The following is a 12,805-nucleotide window of genomic DNA, read 5'->3' as shown; positions in this document are numbered from 1 at the left end:
AAAGAGGGACCATAGAAAAGAAGGATAGGGGCTGCTCTGTGCAAATCCACTGCAACAGAGCAGGTAAGTATAACTTGTTTGTTATTTTTATAGGAAAAAAAACAAGCCTTTAAAATCACTAACTACCAGCTGCCGTCGTTATACGTTGGTACTTTGACAATGGCATACCTCTGTTATGGCAGCACATAACTCCAAAACCCCAGTATCCTCCTAAAACTGCAGACGGCTGCCTTTCAGATAAAAGTGGTCTCTGCAGCGGATTCGCCGCAAGATCACTTTTATCAACAGCAGGAGTTGATGCGAGCCATCGGTAGCGGTGGAGACTGAGGCCGGATGATGAGTGAGGGAAAGATGGCCCCCACTCGGCTCCATAACCTTTGATGAGGGAAGCAACGCGAAAACGTCAGAGCGGGGCGGTTCCTGGGAGGGGATACAGTCCATGCTACACACAGCAATGGATGCTCACTGGTAAACAAACATCTTAAACTAAACTATCATACTGCCATGAGTTTAGACAAAGAAATGGAATAGCTTAAAGCAGATGTCCGCTGAAAAAAAAAAAATTAAAAGCCAGCAGCTACAAATACTGCAGCTACTGACTTTTAATATTAGGACACTTACCTGTCCTGGAGTACAGCGCCGTCCGCAGCAGAGGACGAGCGATCGCTCATCACCCTGCTGTACCCCCCCCCCCCCCAGCCATCCTCGGAGAGGGAACCAGGAAGTGAAGCGCTCCGGCTTCACTGCCGGTTCCCTACGGCGCATGCGCGAGTCGCATTGGCTCCTGCTGTGTACTGGGAGCCGCGTGTTCCCAGAACACAACGGGGGGGGGGGGGGAAGGGAGGCAACGTCATGCCCGCAGTCTGGCCGGAAGTGGGTGCAAATACCTGTCTTTAGGCTTCCGATCAGCGGGAGTTCCACTTTAGGGTGGAGCTCCGCTTTAAATTTTCACAAACACACAAAAAAAAAAAAAACTTGGTCTTGCTACTGTGAATAGTCTAACTATAGAGCCAACATTAAAACATGTTAAAGAATTTATGGGATGGTGAAGTCAAAGTACACAATGGTAAACAGAGTTTTAGTGAAGATGAATAGTAAATGGACTAGTATGTCATTCTAAAATTAGAATGACTGTGGTTCACTTACAGTTTCCATTATTTTGGATGCACCTACCTCTTTGCAGACAGCAGTCCTTCCACTGCATTTCGGCTGCTGATAAGTCTTAGGAAGCGCTCTGTAGCTAGAACCAATGCGTTTACAAGAGGCATAATCAATTTCCCTCCCTATTCCTTCATTCGAACGGTCACTGGTTACCGGTGGGGCAAAAGAAAGCTCTTTAACACCCAAAAAAGATTTAAACTGAGCAAAGAGCTCAGGGAACTTCCTGTGAAAAAAAAACAACAACCCATAAAGCTATAAACTTGAGCACACCAGGCTTAGAAAACTGGTACAATCACACACCCTTCACACTGAAGCTCTGATTTTTAGACCCATAAGTGCTTCAAATTATTGATAATATTACTGCTGTTTTGGCTAATAGATACAATAAGAACCGCATAAAAAAAAAAAAAAAAAAACACAACTGGCATTTACAGCAAGCAGCACAAGGGCAACGCATGCAAAACAAAACTAAAGAAAATTCCCAACTCAACTTACCAACCAGTCTGCAACTAAATTATTATCCTGTCTACAGTGTGTGCTAAAAACGGGTTAAGTTAGCACACATTAGCTTATACTGTTGGGGCTGGGTGTCCAGTGTGCCTCTGGGCCTTTGAGGGGTGGGCTACCTCCATGTTCACCAGCACTCTATCTATCCATTAGAATGCATGTGGTTCTACAATGGAGGCTCTCATAAATTTACAAGAGTTAGGACTGCAGAAATATTAAAGGAGTTGTAAATAAAAAACTATTTTATGCTGAAATGACTGTTAACAGGGTATAGAGCAGGAATGGGGCAAACTACGGCCCAGGAGACCTTTCAATCCTGCCCGCGGAGCAGGGCGGAAAACTGGCCGAGTTGTTTATTTTATTTTTTTCATCGCTGTCGCCGTGTGTCTGTGTCAGGAGCGGTTCGTCCATAGAGGGCCTCTGGCTCTCGCACAGCCACTAAAATATATAGATTCATGCATTGTATGAATCTATATAATTTTTGCCGCTGCCGCCCACTATTCAGCTGGCCGGATGTTGAGCACCAGCCAGCTGAATAACGGCAGCTGGTTGGCTGTGTGGAAGTGCCTATCAGAGCCAGCGGCGACAATTGCGGGGCACAGTGGCAACAATTGCGGGGCACAGTGACTGCGTTTGATGGCATGGCATAGTGGTGACAATTGATGGCACAGTGGCTGCGTTTGATGGCATGGCACAGTGGCTGCGTTTGATGGCATGGCACAGTGGCTGCGTTTGATGGCATGGCACAGTGGCTGCGTTTGATTTCATTTATATTGATTCACACATACACACCGTCCATCTACTCTTGGTCCGGCCCCCGGGTCCAATATATGAACCCATTGCAGCCCTTGAGTCAAAAAGTTTGCCCACCCCTGGTATAGAGACATAATAGTTAACCGATTCCTTTTAAAAACGATTAAAAATTGATAAAAATCAATCATATAATGTACCTGTAGTTTCTAGTTTCGTTTTTGCATGTTGTTTCCTGCCTCTCTGCTGTACAAAGCCACAAAGCAGTGATGGTTTGGAAAACGAAACTGATCCAAACAGGAGTTGCTGTGGGGTTTTAGACACTCAGTAATCACACCTCCTTGAAGTTAGTGACCACAGAGAGAAAGCTCCCAGCACTGTGGTTATCAGGAAACAACCAGGAAGTGTGGAGATCGGAAAAAAAAATTACAGCAACTTGAGAGCAAAAACGAACAATGGAGGACATGAAAACAGCACTGCATTAAGGTAAAGAAAGCTATTACTAATATTTCCTTTACAACCCCTTTAAGGTGCCTTGGAGCAGCTCTGCAGCTTACGCTGTACAGTATTCGCAAACGTGTGCAGACTAAACCCCTATTAAAGTGGAGGTTCACCCAAAAAAATACATTTTTAACATTAGATTGAGGCTAATTACGGGAAGCAGAATCGGGTGTTTTGTTTAAAATCAATGCAGTACTTACCGTTTTAGAGATCGATGTTCTCCGCCGCTTCCGGGTATGGGCTGCGGGACTGGGCGTTCCTATTTGATTGACAGCCTTCCGACCATCGCATACAGCGCGTCACCAGTTTCCGAAAGTAGCCGAACGTCGGTGCGCAGGCGCCGTATAGAGCCGCACCGACGTTCGGCAACTGGTGACGCGCTGTATGCAACGGTCAGAAGGCTGTCAATCAAATCGGAACGCCCAGTACCGAAGACCATACCCGGAAGCGGCGGAGAACATCTATCTGTAAAACGGTAAGTACTGCATTGATTTTAAACAAAACACCCGATTCTGCTTCACGTAATTAGGCCCAATCTAATGTTAAAAAAAAATTCGGGTGAACTCCCGCTTTAACAAACTGTTAGACAGGATGATTCAGTTGGTTGCAGACTGGTTGGTGAGTTGAGGTGGGAATTTTCTTTGGTTTTGTTTTGCACACTCCATTGGAAGTATTACTTTACTTGTATGATTTTTTTCGTGCACATATGAGCCATCATACCATGCCTTTCTACCTTTTATGGTGAAATACCTTACATATGGCCAGTCGGTTACTCTGTTTACAAGTAGTTATATAGTGCCGTCAGTTTACGCAGTCTCTGCTCTAATTCATCCCTAAGGTGTTCCATCACGTTGGAGGTCAGGACAGTCACGTTCCTTCACCCTTAACGCATGCATCCATGTCTTTATAGAACTTTCTTTATGCACTGTCCCAAATCATTTGGTGGAGGGGGGATTATGGTGTGGGGTTGTTTTTCAGGGGTTGGGCTTGGCCCCTTAGTTGCAGTAAAGGGAACTCATAAGGCATCAGCATACCAAGACATTTTGGAATATTTCATGCTCCCAACTTCATGGGAACCGTTTGGGGATGGCCCCTTTCTGTTCCAACATGACTGCACAGAAGTGCACAAAGCAAGGTCCATAAAAGACATGGATGAGCGAGTTTGGGGTAGAGGAACTTGACTGGCCTGCACAGAGTCCTGACCTCAACCCGAAGACACCTTTGGGACGAATTAAAGTGCCGACTTGCGAGCCAAGCCTTCTCATCCACATCAGTGTCTGACCTCACAAATGCGCTTCTGGAAGAATGGTCAAACGTTCCCATAGACACACTCCTAAACCTTATGGACGGCCTTCCCAGAAGAGTTGAAGCTGTTATAGCTGCAAAGGGTGGGACAACTCAATATTGAACCCTACAGACCAAGACTCGGATGCCATAAAAGTTCATGTGCGTATAAATGAAGGCATCCTAGAACTTTTGACAATATATTGTACATTCAACCCTGTCCCTTCAGTCAAGGAGCTTACAATCCAAGATCCCCAACTCACATACACATACTAGGGCCAATTTAGACAGGATCCAATTAACATACCAGCATGTCTTTGGCATAGAGTACCGGAGGAAACCCACACAGGGAGAACATGGAAAACTCCAGGCAGGTAGTGTCATGGTTGGGATTCCAACTGGCAACCCTAGTGCTGCTAGGCAGAAGTGCCAAACACTTGGCTTGGCTGCCCCACTGTACTTTGTATCGCAGTATTGCTATACACAATATAAATATATAAAAACACACACAATTTCATACATGAGTGCACATTTTTAAATAAGGGCGAACAATAAAAAGGAAAAAATATACAATATTCTTATTGCAATTATTATTTAACATACCCCAAGAAAGGTGTAACCAGCTGCAGCAGCTCCGAACCAGATACCAGCTCTTGGTTAAAAAGTGCAATGCATCGCAAAAAATTCTCATAGACTTCCTGGCTTTTTAGTACTCGGCGCACCTTGAGATATAAAACAATGGAATAACCTTACAATAGGAAATTGGGCAATAAGTTACATGCAACAATCAATTAGCACAGAACTAAAAAAAAAAAAAAAAAAAAAAAAAACTCACTATAACATTTAGCAAACATTTATCATATTACAGCTTACCACTTCTTAGATGTGGTGGCTCTATTAGTTTTCTTTTTCAGTCTCTTTCCTTTATTTTCACTTGTGATCCTGCAAGTAAGCCTGATTTTCAACAGAACAGGCGGTTCTGGACATGTAGCAGTTAAATGGTTGGGACAAAACATTTAACTGTAAGGGCTCTTTCACACGGAGCGGATTCGTATTGATCCGCTCCGTTAGCCCGTTTGGCTCAGCGGGGATTCCTCCGTAAATCCCAGCTGAGCTGTCGGCGGACAGGGCGGTCCCCGCACACAGTGCAGAGACCGCCCTGTCTCTCCTCCGCTCTCCCCTATGGGGAATCGGATGAATACGGACCGTGGAAATTGCCCCCCCCCCCCCAGAAAATAATACAGTCTCCAAGGCTTTCTTCCTTTGCCACCTCGCCAGATTCGCTTTACGAGGCATCATCTGCATCATCCCTGGGCCCCATCAGTTCATTTAGAGGGGCCCAGTAGTGTCACTATAGGGGTGTGGCTCGCGGTGACACCGGGACCGCTGCTACACAGAGTAGCAGCAGAGCGGTGTGAGTGTTGCTTCACTTCGCTGTCAGGAAGACAGGAGCGCCCTAGTCCCGGCTAGTGTGACGTCACGATTCAGAGGCTGGGAGCGCGGAATTGAAGACAACAAGATGCTGCTGAGAGAGTCAGGACCCGTAGCCAGAGCTCAGTGCACTGCAAGTGAGTAATCACGACACGTAGCTCATTTACATAACAATGCCGTATTTAACACCTCGTCTTAGATGTGTGAAGTAGTTAATGCTTTGTGGGGGGGGGGGGGGGTTAAATAATTTACAATGCTAATTGTAATATAGCACATGGAGCCTGGAGGGGGTTAATGTACTCACCTATGTATTATTGACCAGTGGCAATTAACCCCTTTGTGCTGCATTAATGACAGTCAGTGGCACTATTAGTGTTAATTAACCCCTTTTATGCTACCCCTTTTTAAACATTGCCACTAATGCAGCACAAAGGGGTTAATAAATATCACTGGTCAGTAATACATCAGTGAGTACATTAACCCCCTCCATGTGCCATATTACAATTACATATCATTATTATCATGATAATCACAGTGTACAGGCGCATTGAGCCACAGCACCTGTATTGTGCGATTATCATGATAATAATGATGATATAGAATGACAGAAAAATGTATCTTTAGGCTTCATTCACACAGGGCATGCTGCAGACATGTGTCCAACAGGCTGTCTTTTACTGGCTTGGGGATGCTTAAAGTGTTCCATGCATTCAAATGCCGGCATCCCATTTATTCCTACTGAGACACACAGCCATTATATCCCAATATGTCATGCGTGCGGGTCCCAGAATGCATGCAGGGTGCATTCAGGGACCTACACCAGCATGACATATTGGGATAAAGCGGCTGTGTGTCTCAGTAGGAATAAATGGGATGCCGGCATTGGGATGCATGCAACACTTTAAAACAGTGTCACGGTTGTAAACAAGGTTAGGACTGTATGATACGTAAATACAGTTCTGTAAGCAATACCTTATTTTCCGACAGTGCCCCTCCCGAAACTAGATTTTGGATCCGCCCCTGACTCAGGTGATACACAGAGATGAAACAAATCCTCCTACATAAATTGTGCCTGCTTATCTGCAATCTTTGAGGCTTGTCTGAGAGTTAAGAAAAAAGGGGGCAGAGAGCTGAAGTTACACTCTGCAGAGCTCAGTGAGGAGAGCTCTGACAGCTGACTGGAAGGAAGGGACACACCTCCCTTCACACATGAACAGAGCCAACGCTCTTGATATCAAGAAATCTTGTCAGAAGTAATTCATGCTAATAGCAGAGGAACAAAGCAGCAGACAGAAATTACACTTCGTGCTCTTAACAGAGACAAGTACACACTATAGCAGGGTATGCTTTAATCATATTTAATTTGATGTTTACAACCACGTAAAAAGCGTAGTTCCAGCCACAAAATCTTTATTCTGTATTTATTTTTCAAATGTCAGCGGCTACCAATACTGTAGCTACTGGCTTTTAATAAGGACACTTACCTGTCCAGGGCGCCCGCAAAGTCGCCCCCCCCCCAGGCCGATTCATACACCGCCTCGGGGAAAGGCGCCACCATTGCAACTAAGGGAAACGGGGAATGGAGCCTTCACAGACGTTTTTTTACTGGGCATGCGCGAGTCGCACAGTGCTTTCTGAACGGCCAACCTTGTCTTCTGGGATACACACAGGTCCCAGAAGGCAGCGGTGGGAAGGAGGAGGGCTTGCAGCAGAAGAGGGAATTACGTAGTTCGCCGTGGCCGTGTGTGTGTGTAATATATAACACACACACACACACAAACAAGAGTGAGTATTATGTTTTTCTAAATATTTTATTATATTTTTCATGTGACACTGAAGAAATTACACTTTGATACAATGTAAAGTAGTGAGGGTACAGCTTGTATAAAAAAGTGTAAATTTGCTGTCCCCTCAACACACAGCCATTAATGTCTAAACCACTGGCAACAAAAGTGAGCACCCCCCCCGAGTGAAAATTTCCAAATTGGGCCCAAAGTGTCAATATTTTGTGTGGCCACCATTATTTTCCAGCACTGCCTTAACTCTCTTGGGCATGAAGTTCACCAGAGCTTCACAGGTTGCCACCGGAGTCCTCTTCCACTCCTCCATGACAACATCATGGAGCTGGTGGATGTTAGAGACCTTGCGCTCCTCCACCTTCCATTTGAGGATCCCCCACAGATGCTCAATAGGGTTTAGGTCTGGAGACATGCTTGGCCAGTCCATCACATTTACCCTCAGCTTCTTTAGCAATGCAGTGGTCGTCTTGGAGGTGTGTTTGGGGTCATTATGTTGAAATACTGCCCTGTGGCCCAGTCTCCGAAGGGAGGGGATCATGCTCTGCTTCAGTATGTCACAGTACATGACGGCATTCAGGTTTCCCTCAATGAACTGTAGCTCCCCAGTGACAGCAGCACTTATGCAGCCCAAGACCATGACACTCCCATCACCATTCTTGACTGTAGGAGAGACACACTTGTCTTTGTACTCCTCACCTGGTTGCCGCCACACACGCTTGACACCATCTGAACCAAATAAGTTCATCTTGGTCTCATCAGACCACAGGACATGGTTCCAGTAATCCATGTCCTTAGTCGGCTTGTCTTCAGCAAACTGTTTGCTGGCTTTTTTGTGCATCATCTTTAGAAGAGGCTTTTTTCTTGGATGACAGCGATGCAGACAAATTTGATGCAGTGTGCGGCTTATGGTCTGAGCACTGACAGGCTGACCCCCAGGCCCCTTCAACCTCTGCAGGAATGCTGGCAGCACTCATACGTCCCTTTCTCAAGGACAACCTCTGGATATGACGCTGAGCATGGGCACTCAACTTCTTTGGTCGACCATGGTGAAGCCTGTTCTGAGTGGAACCTGTCCTGTTAAACTGCTGCATGGTCTTGGCCACCATGCTGCCGCTCAATTCCAGGGTCTTGGCAATCTTCTTATAGCCTAGGCCATCTTTATGTAGAGCAACAATTCTTTTTTTCAGATCCTCAGACAGTTCTATGCCATGAGGTGCCATGTTGAACATCCAGCGACAGTATGAGAGTGGGAGAGCGATAACACCAAATGTAACATGCCTGCTCCCCATTCACACCCGAGACCTTATAACATTAACAAGTCACATGACATTAACAAGTCACATGACATTAGGGAGGGAAAATGGCTAATTGGACCCAATTTGGACATTTTCACTTAGGGTGTACTCACTTTTGTTGTCAGCAGTTTAGACATTAATCGCTGTGTGTTAAGCTATTTTGAGGGGACAGCAAATTTACACTGTTATACAAGCTGTACACTCACCACTTTACATTGTAGCAAAGTGTAATTTCTTCAGTGTTGTCACATGAAAAGATCGAATAAAATATGTACAAAAATGTGAGGCGTGTACTCACTTTTGTGAGATTATATGTCTTTTACATCCGGGACATCCAAAAGTAGACCGGCTGAGGATGTAGAAACGAAACAGGCCCAAGAAAAAAAAAAACAAAGAACAACTAGGGGCTGCCTGCAGCTCAAAGATACCTGAAAGACTTTATGCACAAAGCTGGCATCAGATGGGGCTAGAATATCCACCTGGTACAACTTAAAGAGCAACAAAGAGAGTGTACCAACCTAGCGCATTACCATAATATAAAATGTATTGAAGGATGAGGACCCTAAAGGGAGTAGCGGGGCCAATTGGCGTGAGGCTCAAGTCCATTTAAAGCAGAGTGGAATAAGAGCAGAATAAGCCTTAAAGAGGAGTTCCACCCAAATTTGGAACTTCCTCTTAACCCACTCCTCTCCCCCTTACATGCCACATTTGGCATGTAATTTTTTTTGGGGGGGAGTGGGGGCTTCAGCACGAGTGGGACTTCCTGTCCCACTTCCTCCTTCCTGTAGGCGACTAAGCTTAATCGCCTTCAGAAAGTGGCTGCTGTAGGCGATCGCCTAGGACACGTCACAGGTCCTAGGCGATCTCCTGGCCAATTACACGGCACGGCGCCGGGCAGCGCCGCTCGCGCATGCGCAGTGCCACGCCGCTCGCGCATGCGCAGTGGGTGCCCGGCCGTGAAGCCGAAAGCTGTCACGGCCGGGTGCCCACACTGAAGATGAAGACGCCGGCCGGGGAGGGGGGGAGAGGAGCGGAGCCCCGGCCGGTGCGTCGCTGGAGCAGGTAAGTGCCTGTTTATTAAAAGCCAGCAGCTACACTTTTTGTTGCTGCTGACTTTTAATAAACATAAAAATGGCTGGAACTCCCCTTTAAAGCATACCACAAGTGCATGAGAAGAAGTTTCTAGACTATAAAAACTTAGAGAACGTATGAACAGCAGACCAGGTGGCAGCCTTGCAAATCTAAAAAAATGTCGATTGATGCTGAAAAGCCTAAGAAGAACTGACAGATTTAGTAGGGTGCACCTTGACAGATGGGGGGGAACCGATTCTTGAGATTATAAGCTTGGATAACTTTCTGCCTGAGCCACCTATAGATGGTGGAATTTGTAGCTGGTGCACCATTACAGTGACCATCCTGAATAGAAAAAAAAGTTAATTAGTCTTCCTAAAATAAACAATGGCTTATAGACTCTCACAGCCCAAACCACATCCAGACAACAAAATTAAAAATTTCCTTTTGGTGAGCTGGACAGAGAGGATGGAAGAAATATGTCCTGGCTGAGGTGAAAGGCAGAAAGTACCTTAGGCAAAAGGAATGTTCTGGGTTTCAACATCACTTTGCCCCTATGCAAAACTAGAAATAGTTCCTTGCGGGATAAGGCTTCCAGTTCAGATATTTACAGTGGGAAGAAAGAGAACTCCTGTAGCGTCCCATATTTGCCAACACTTGCCACCGATTGGTCCTTGGACTTTCTCATCTTCATCTTTTTCTCAGAAACAATCGTGTGGGCCAGAGTAGAGAGAGGAATGTCTATCAGGTTCAAATGGTGGTTTGCAAAGCACAGAGAACCAAATTCAGGTCCCACACAGTTACAGGGGAAGCTATGCGGAAGACTCCATGTGCAAACCTTTTAATTTAAGGATTGAGAGGCCACCAGTCTCTGAAACAGAATAGAAACGGCAGAAACCTAACTCTTGATGCTTTTGGTCTTCAGAGACGCCATCAAAGTGACCGAGAAGCAGGATAGTAATTTGGTCCTTCCTCCCAACAGTCTGAAGAGCCCAGGAGTCTTCTCTGGTCAGTGTACCACATTTGCCTGGTCTAGGCCAAAGCAATGAGGATAATTGGAAAGCCATCAACCTTTAGCCTGCTAAGCATATGAGAAGGATTTCTGAGGGGAGGAGAAGCATAGATTACAGTGCACTGATCCCATTGAGCCACCAGAGCATCCACTGCTTCTGCTAGAGAATTCCTATATCTGGAAACAAATCTGTGCATTTTGTTGTTGAACCTGGGGGCCAAGAGGTCCACATTCAGTATCACCAACATGCAACACAGGTTACAAAACACCTTTGGCCGTCAGGACCATTCCCCCCGCATCCAGAGGCTGTCGGCTGAGAAGTCTGTCTGCCAATTGTCTACACCTGAGATGTACACAGCAGAAACATTAAAGTTCAGATTCAAATCAAGTACAGGTTGGCAGATTCCCAATGACTTTAATAAAGTAATGTGCATGACAGTTTAGAGTGTTTAGTGTTGGACCCGCTTTGCATTTTTCTTCTTCAAATGCAACTTTTCTTTATGAGGTGCATATGGAAGCAACCACACATTTTTCTTGTTAAATGCTGTGTTTTACATTTGGACACATATGTTGGAGTAGCATTTGCATTTAAATGGAAAGGGCTGAATTTGACATGAATGCCTGTCTACACAAGTTTTTATAGTAGCATTTTTTTTATTACTCAAAACACTGACAATTGGTATCTACACTTACCTTATTGAAGAAAGAGAACTCCTGTAGCGTCCCATATTTGCCAACACTTGCCACCGATTGGTCCTTGGACTTTCTCATCTTCATCTTTTTCTATGTGACAAAAGCACAGGAAGCTGCAGAAAGCTAATGTGACACCAACACAGCATGCTTTATATAGTGAATTTGTAATTCTTTACCTTAGATGGACAAGACATGGGGCGTAACAAAAGAGATCTGGATCGTTTTCGGCTTTGTTCTAGGTTTCTCTGGTATTCAAGCTTCCTTGCACTAAGATCACATGTGCCATTTCCAGTGAACTATGAAATAAAAACATAACTGGTTAATAATTTGAGATTTTAGGATATTCCACTTTAGAGTCTTGAAATATTCCTGTAGTCCTGCACACAAAAAAAAAGCCTGGAAACAGTATGAAAAAAATAAAATGCTACTATAATCCTCAGGCAGAACTTACAGTCATCCTGTAATAAACAGAAATAATTCCCATACCAGCGATCTCTTTGCTTCAGGAAGGAACTGGCCAAATTCAGAAAGTAAATCTTCCTGTCCACGAAATAAGCTAGCCACTTCTGTGAACACCTCCTCTTCTGACATTCCACGAAATGGGCGCCCTTTTGGATTTAGCTGATCCTTCTAAAAGAAAAATACATTTGAATTAAATCAGTGGTAAAATACATTTATATTATAAATAGCATAACATTAGACATTACTTACTGTACAATGTTAGGATATTGCCTTTCACCAAAACATTAGTCTTACTTTTTAGGAATGAAAGGAAAAATGTGGTCATAATAGCTTAAATTAGCCCACAATGATCTGTGAAAACATTTTATACTACAAGTTCCAAAATAAGTACATTTATCATATTTTACTTTAACTATGATTGCAGCGAAAAGTAGATTTAGCAGTGGCTGTCGGTTCCATTAAAAATGGGCAAAAGAAACTATGAAGAAACCCTAGGACAAAAAATATTAAATAAAAATAAAATAAAAAAAAAGAAGACTGTAGAAAGGCAGTTTAAAGTCATCCACCCTCCCCTTTTTCCATGCATGCAAGCTTTTCTGGATCACATGAACGAAAAAACTCTGGATAGCCGCACTCCAAGATAACTTAAAATAAAGTTGGTCTTTTTATTTTCAAATGCACATGCATTCACAGCAAACAACAGGTACAGAAATGGCCGACGCGTTTCACGCTGCAATTCAGAGCTGAATTGCAACGTGAAACGCGTCGGCCATTTCTGTACCTGTTTGCTGTGAATGCATGTGCATTTGAAAATAAAAAGACCAACTTTATTTTAAGTT

General features: G+C 44.5%; 1 protein-coding gene across 2 annotated transcripts in view; it reads right to left on the bottom strand.

Moving 5' to 3' along the window:
* The window catches only part of SIN3B (SIN3 transcription regulator family member B), a 73,428-nt gene that overhangs the window by 29,649 nt on the left and 30,974 nt on the right, over positions 1–12,805 (bottom strand). The window contains exons 6-10 of one of the 2 annotated variants that reach the window (XM_040321142.1): positions 11,991–12,134; positions 11,681–11,800; positions 11,505–11,594; positions 4,807–4,925; positions 1,174–1,384 (exon numbers count right to left, since the gene is read on the bottom strand). In XM_040321142.1, the coding sequence (XP_040177076.1) occupies positions 1,174–1,384; positions 4,807–4,925; positions 11,505–11,594; positions 11,681–11,800; positions 11,991–12,134 (684 nt within the window). Of the gene's footprint in view, positions 1–1,173; positions 1,385–4,806; positions 4,926–6,606; positions 6,613–10,415; positions 10,517–11,504; positions 11,595–11,680; positions 11,801–11,990; positions 12,135–12,805 lie in introns of those variants that run through there. The other variant, XM_040321151.1, reaches the window with a different exon arrangement.

The sequence above is a fragment of the Rana temporaria genome, chromosome 1 (assembly GCF_905171775.1).
Source record: "Rana temporaria chromosome 1, aRanTem1.1, whole genome shotgun sequence".
NCBI classification, from domain to species: Eukaryota; Metazoa; Chordata; class Amphibia; order Anura; family Ranidae; genus Rana; species Rana temporaria.
This window is presented reverse-complemented; position numbering and strand designations above follow the sequence as displayed.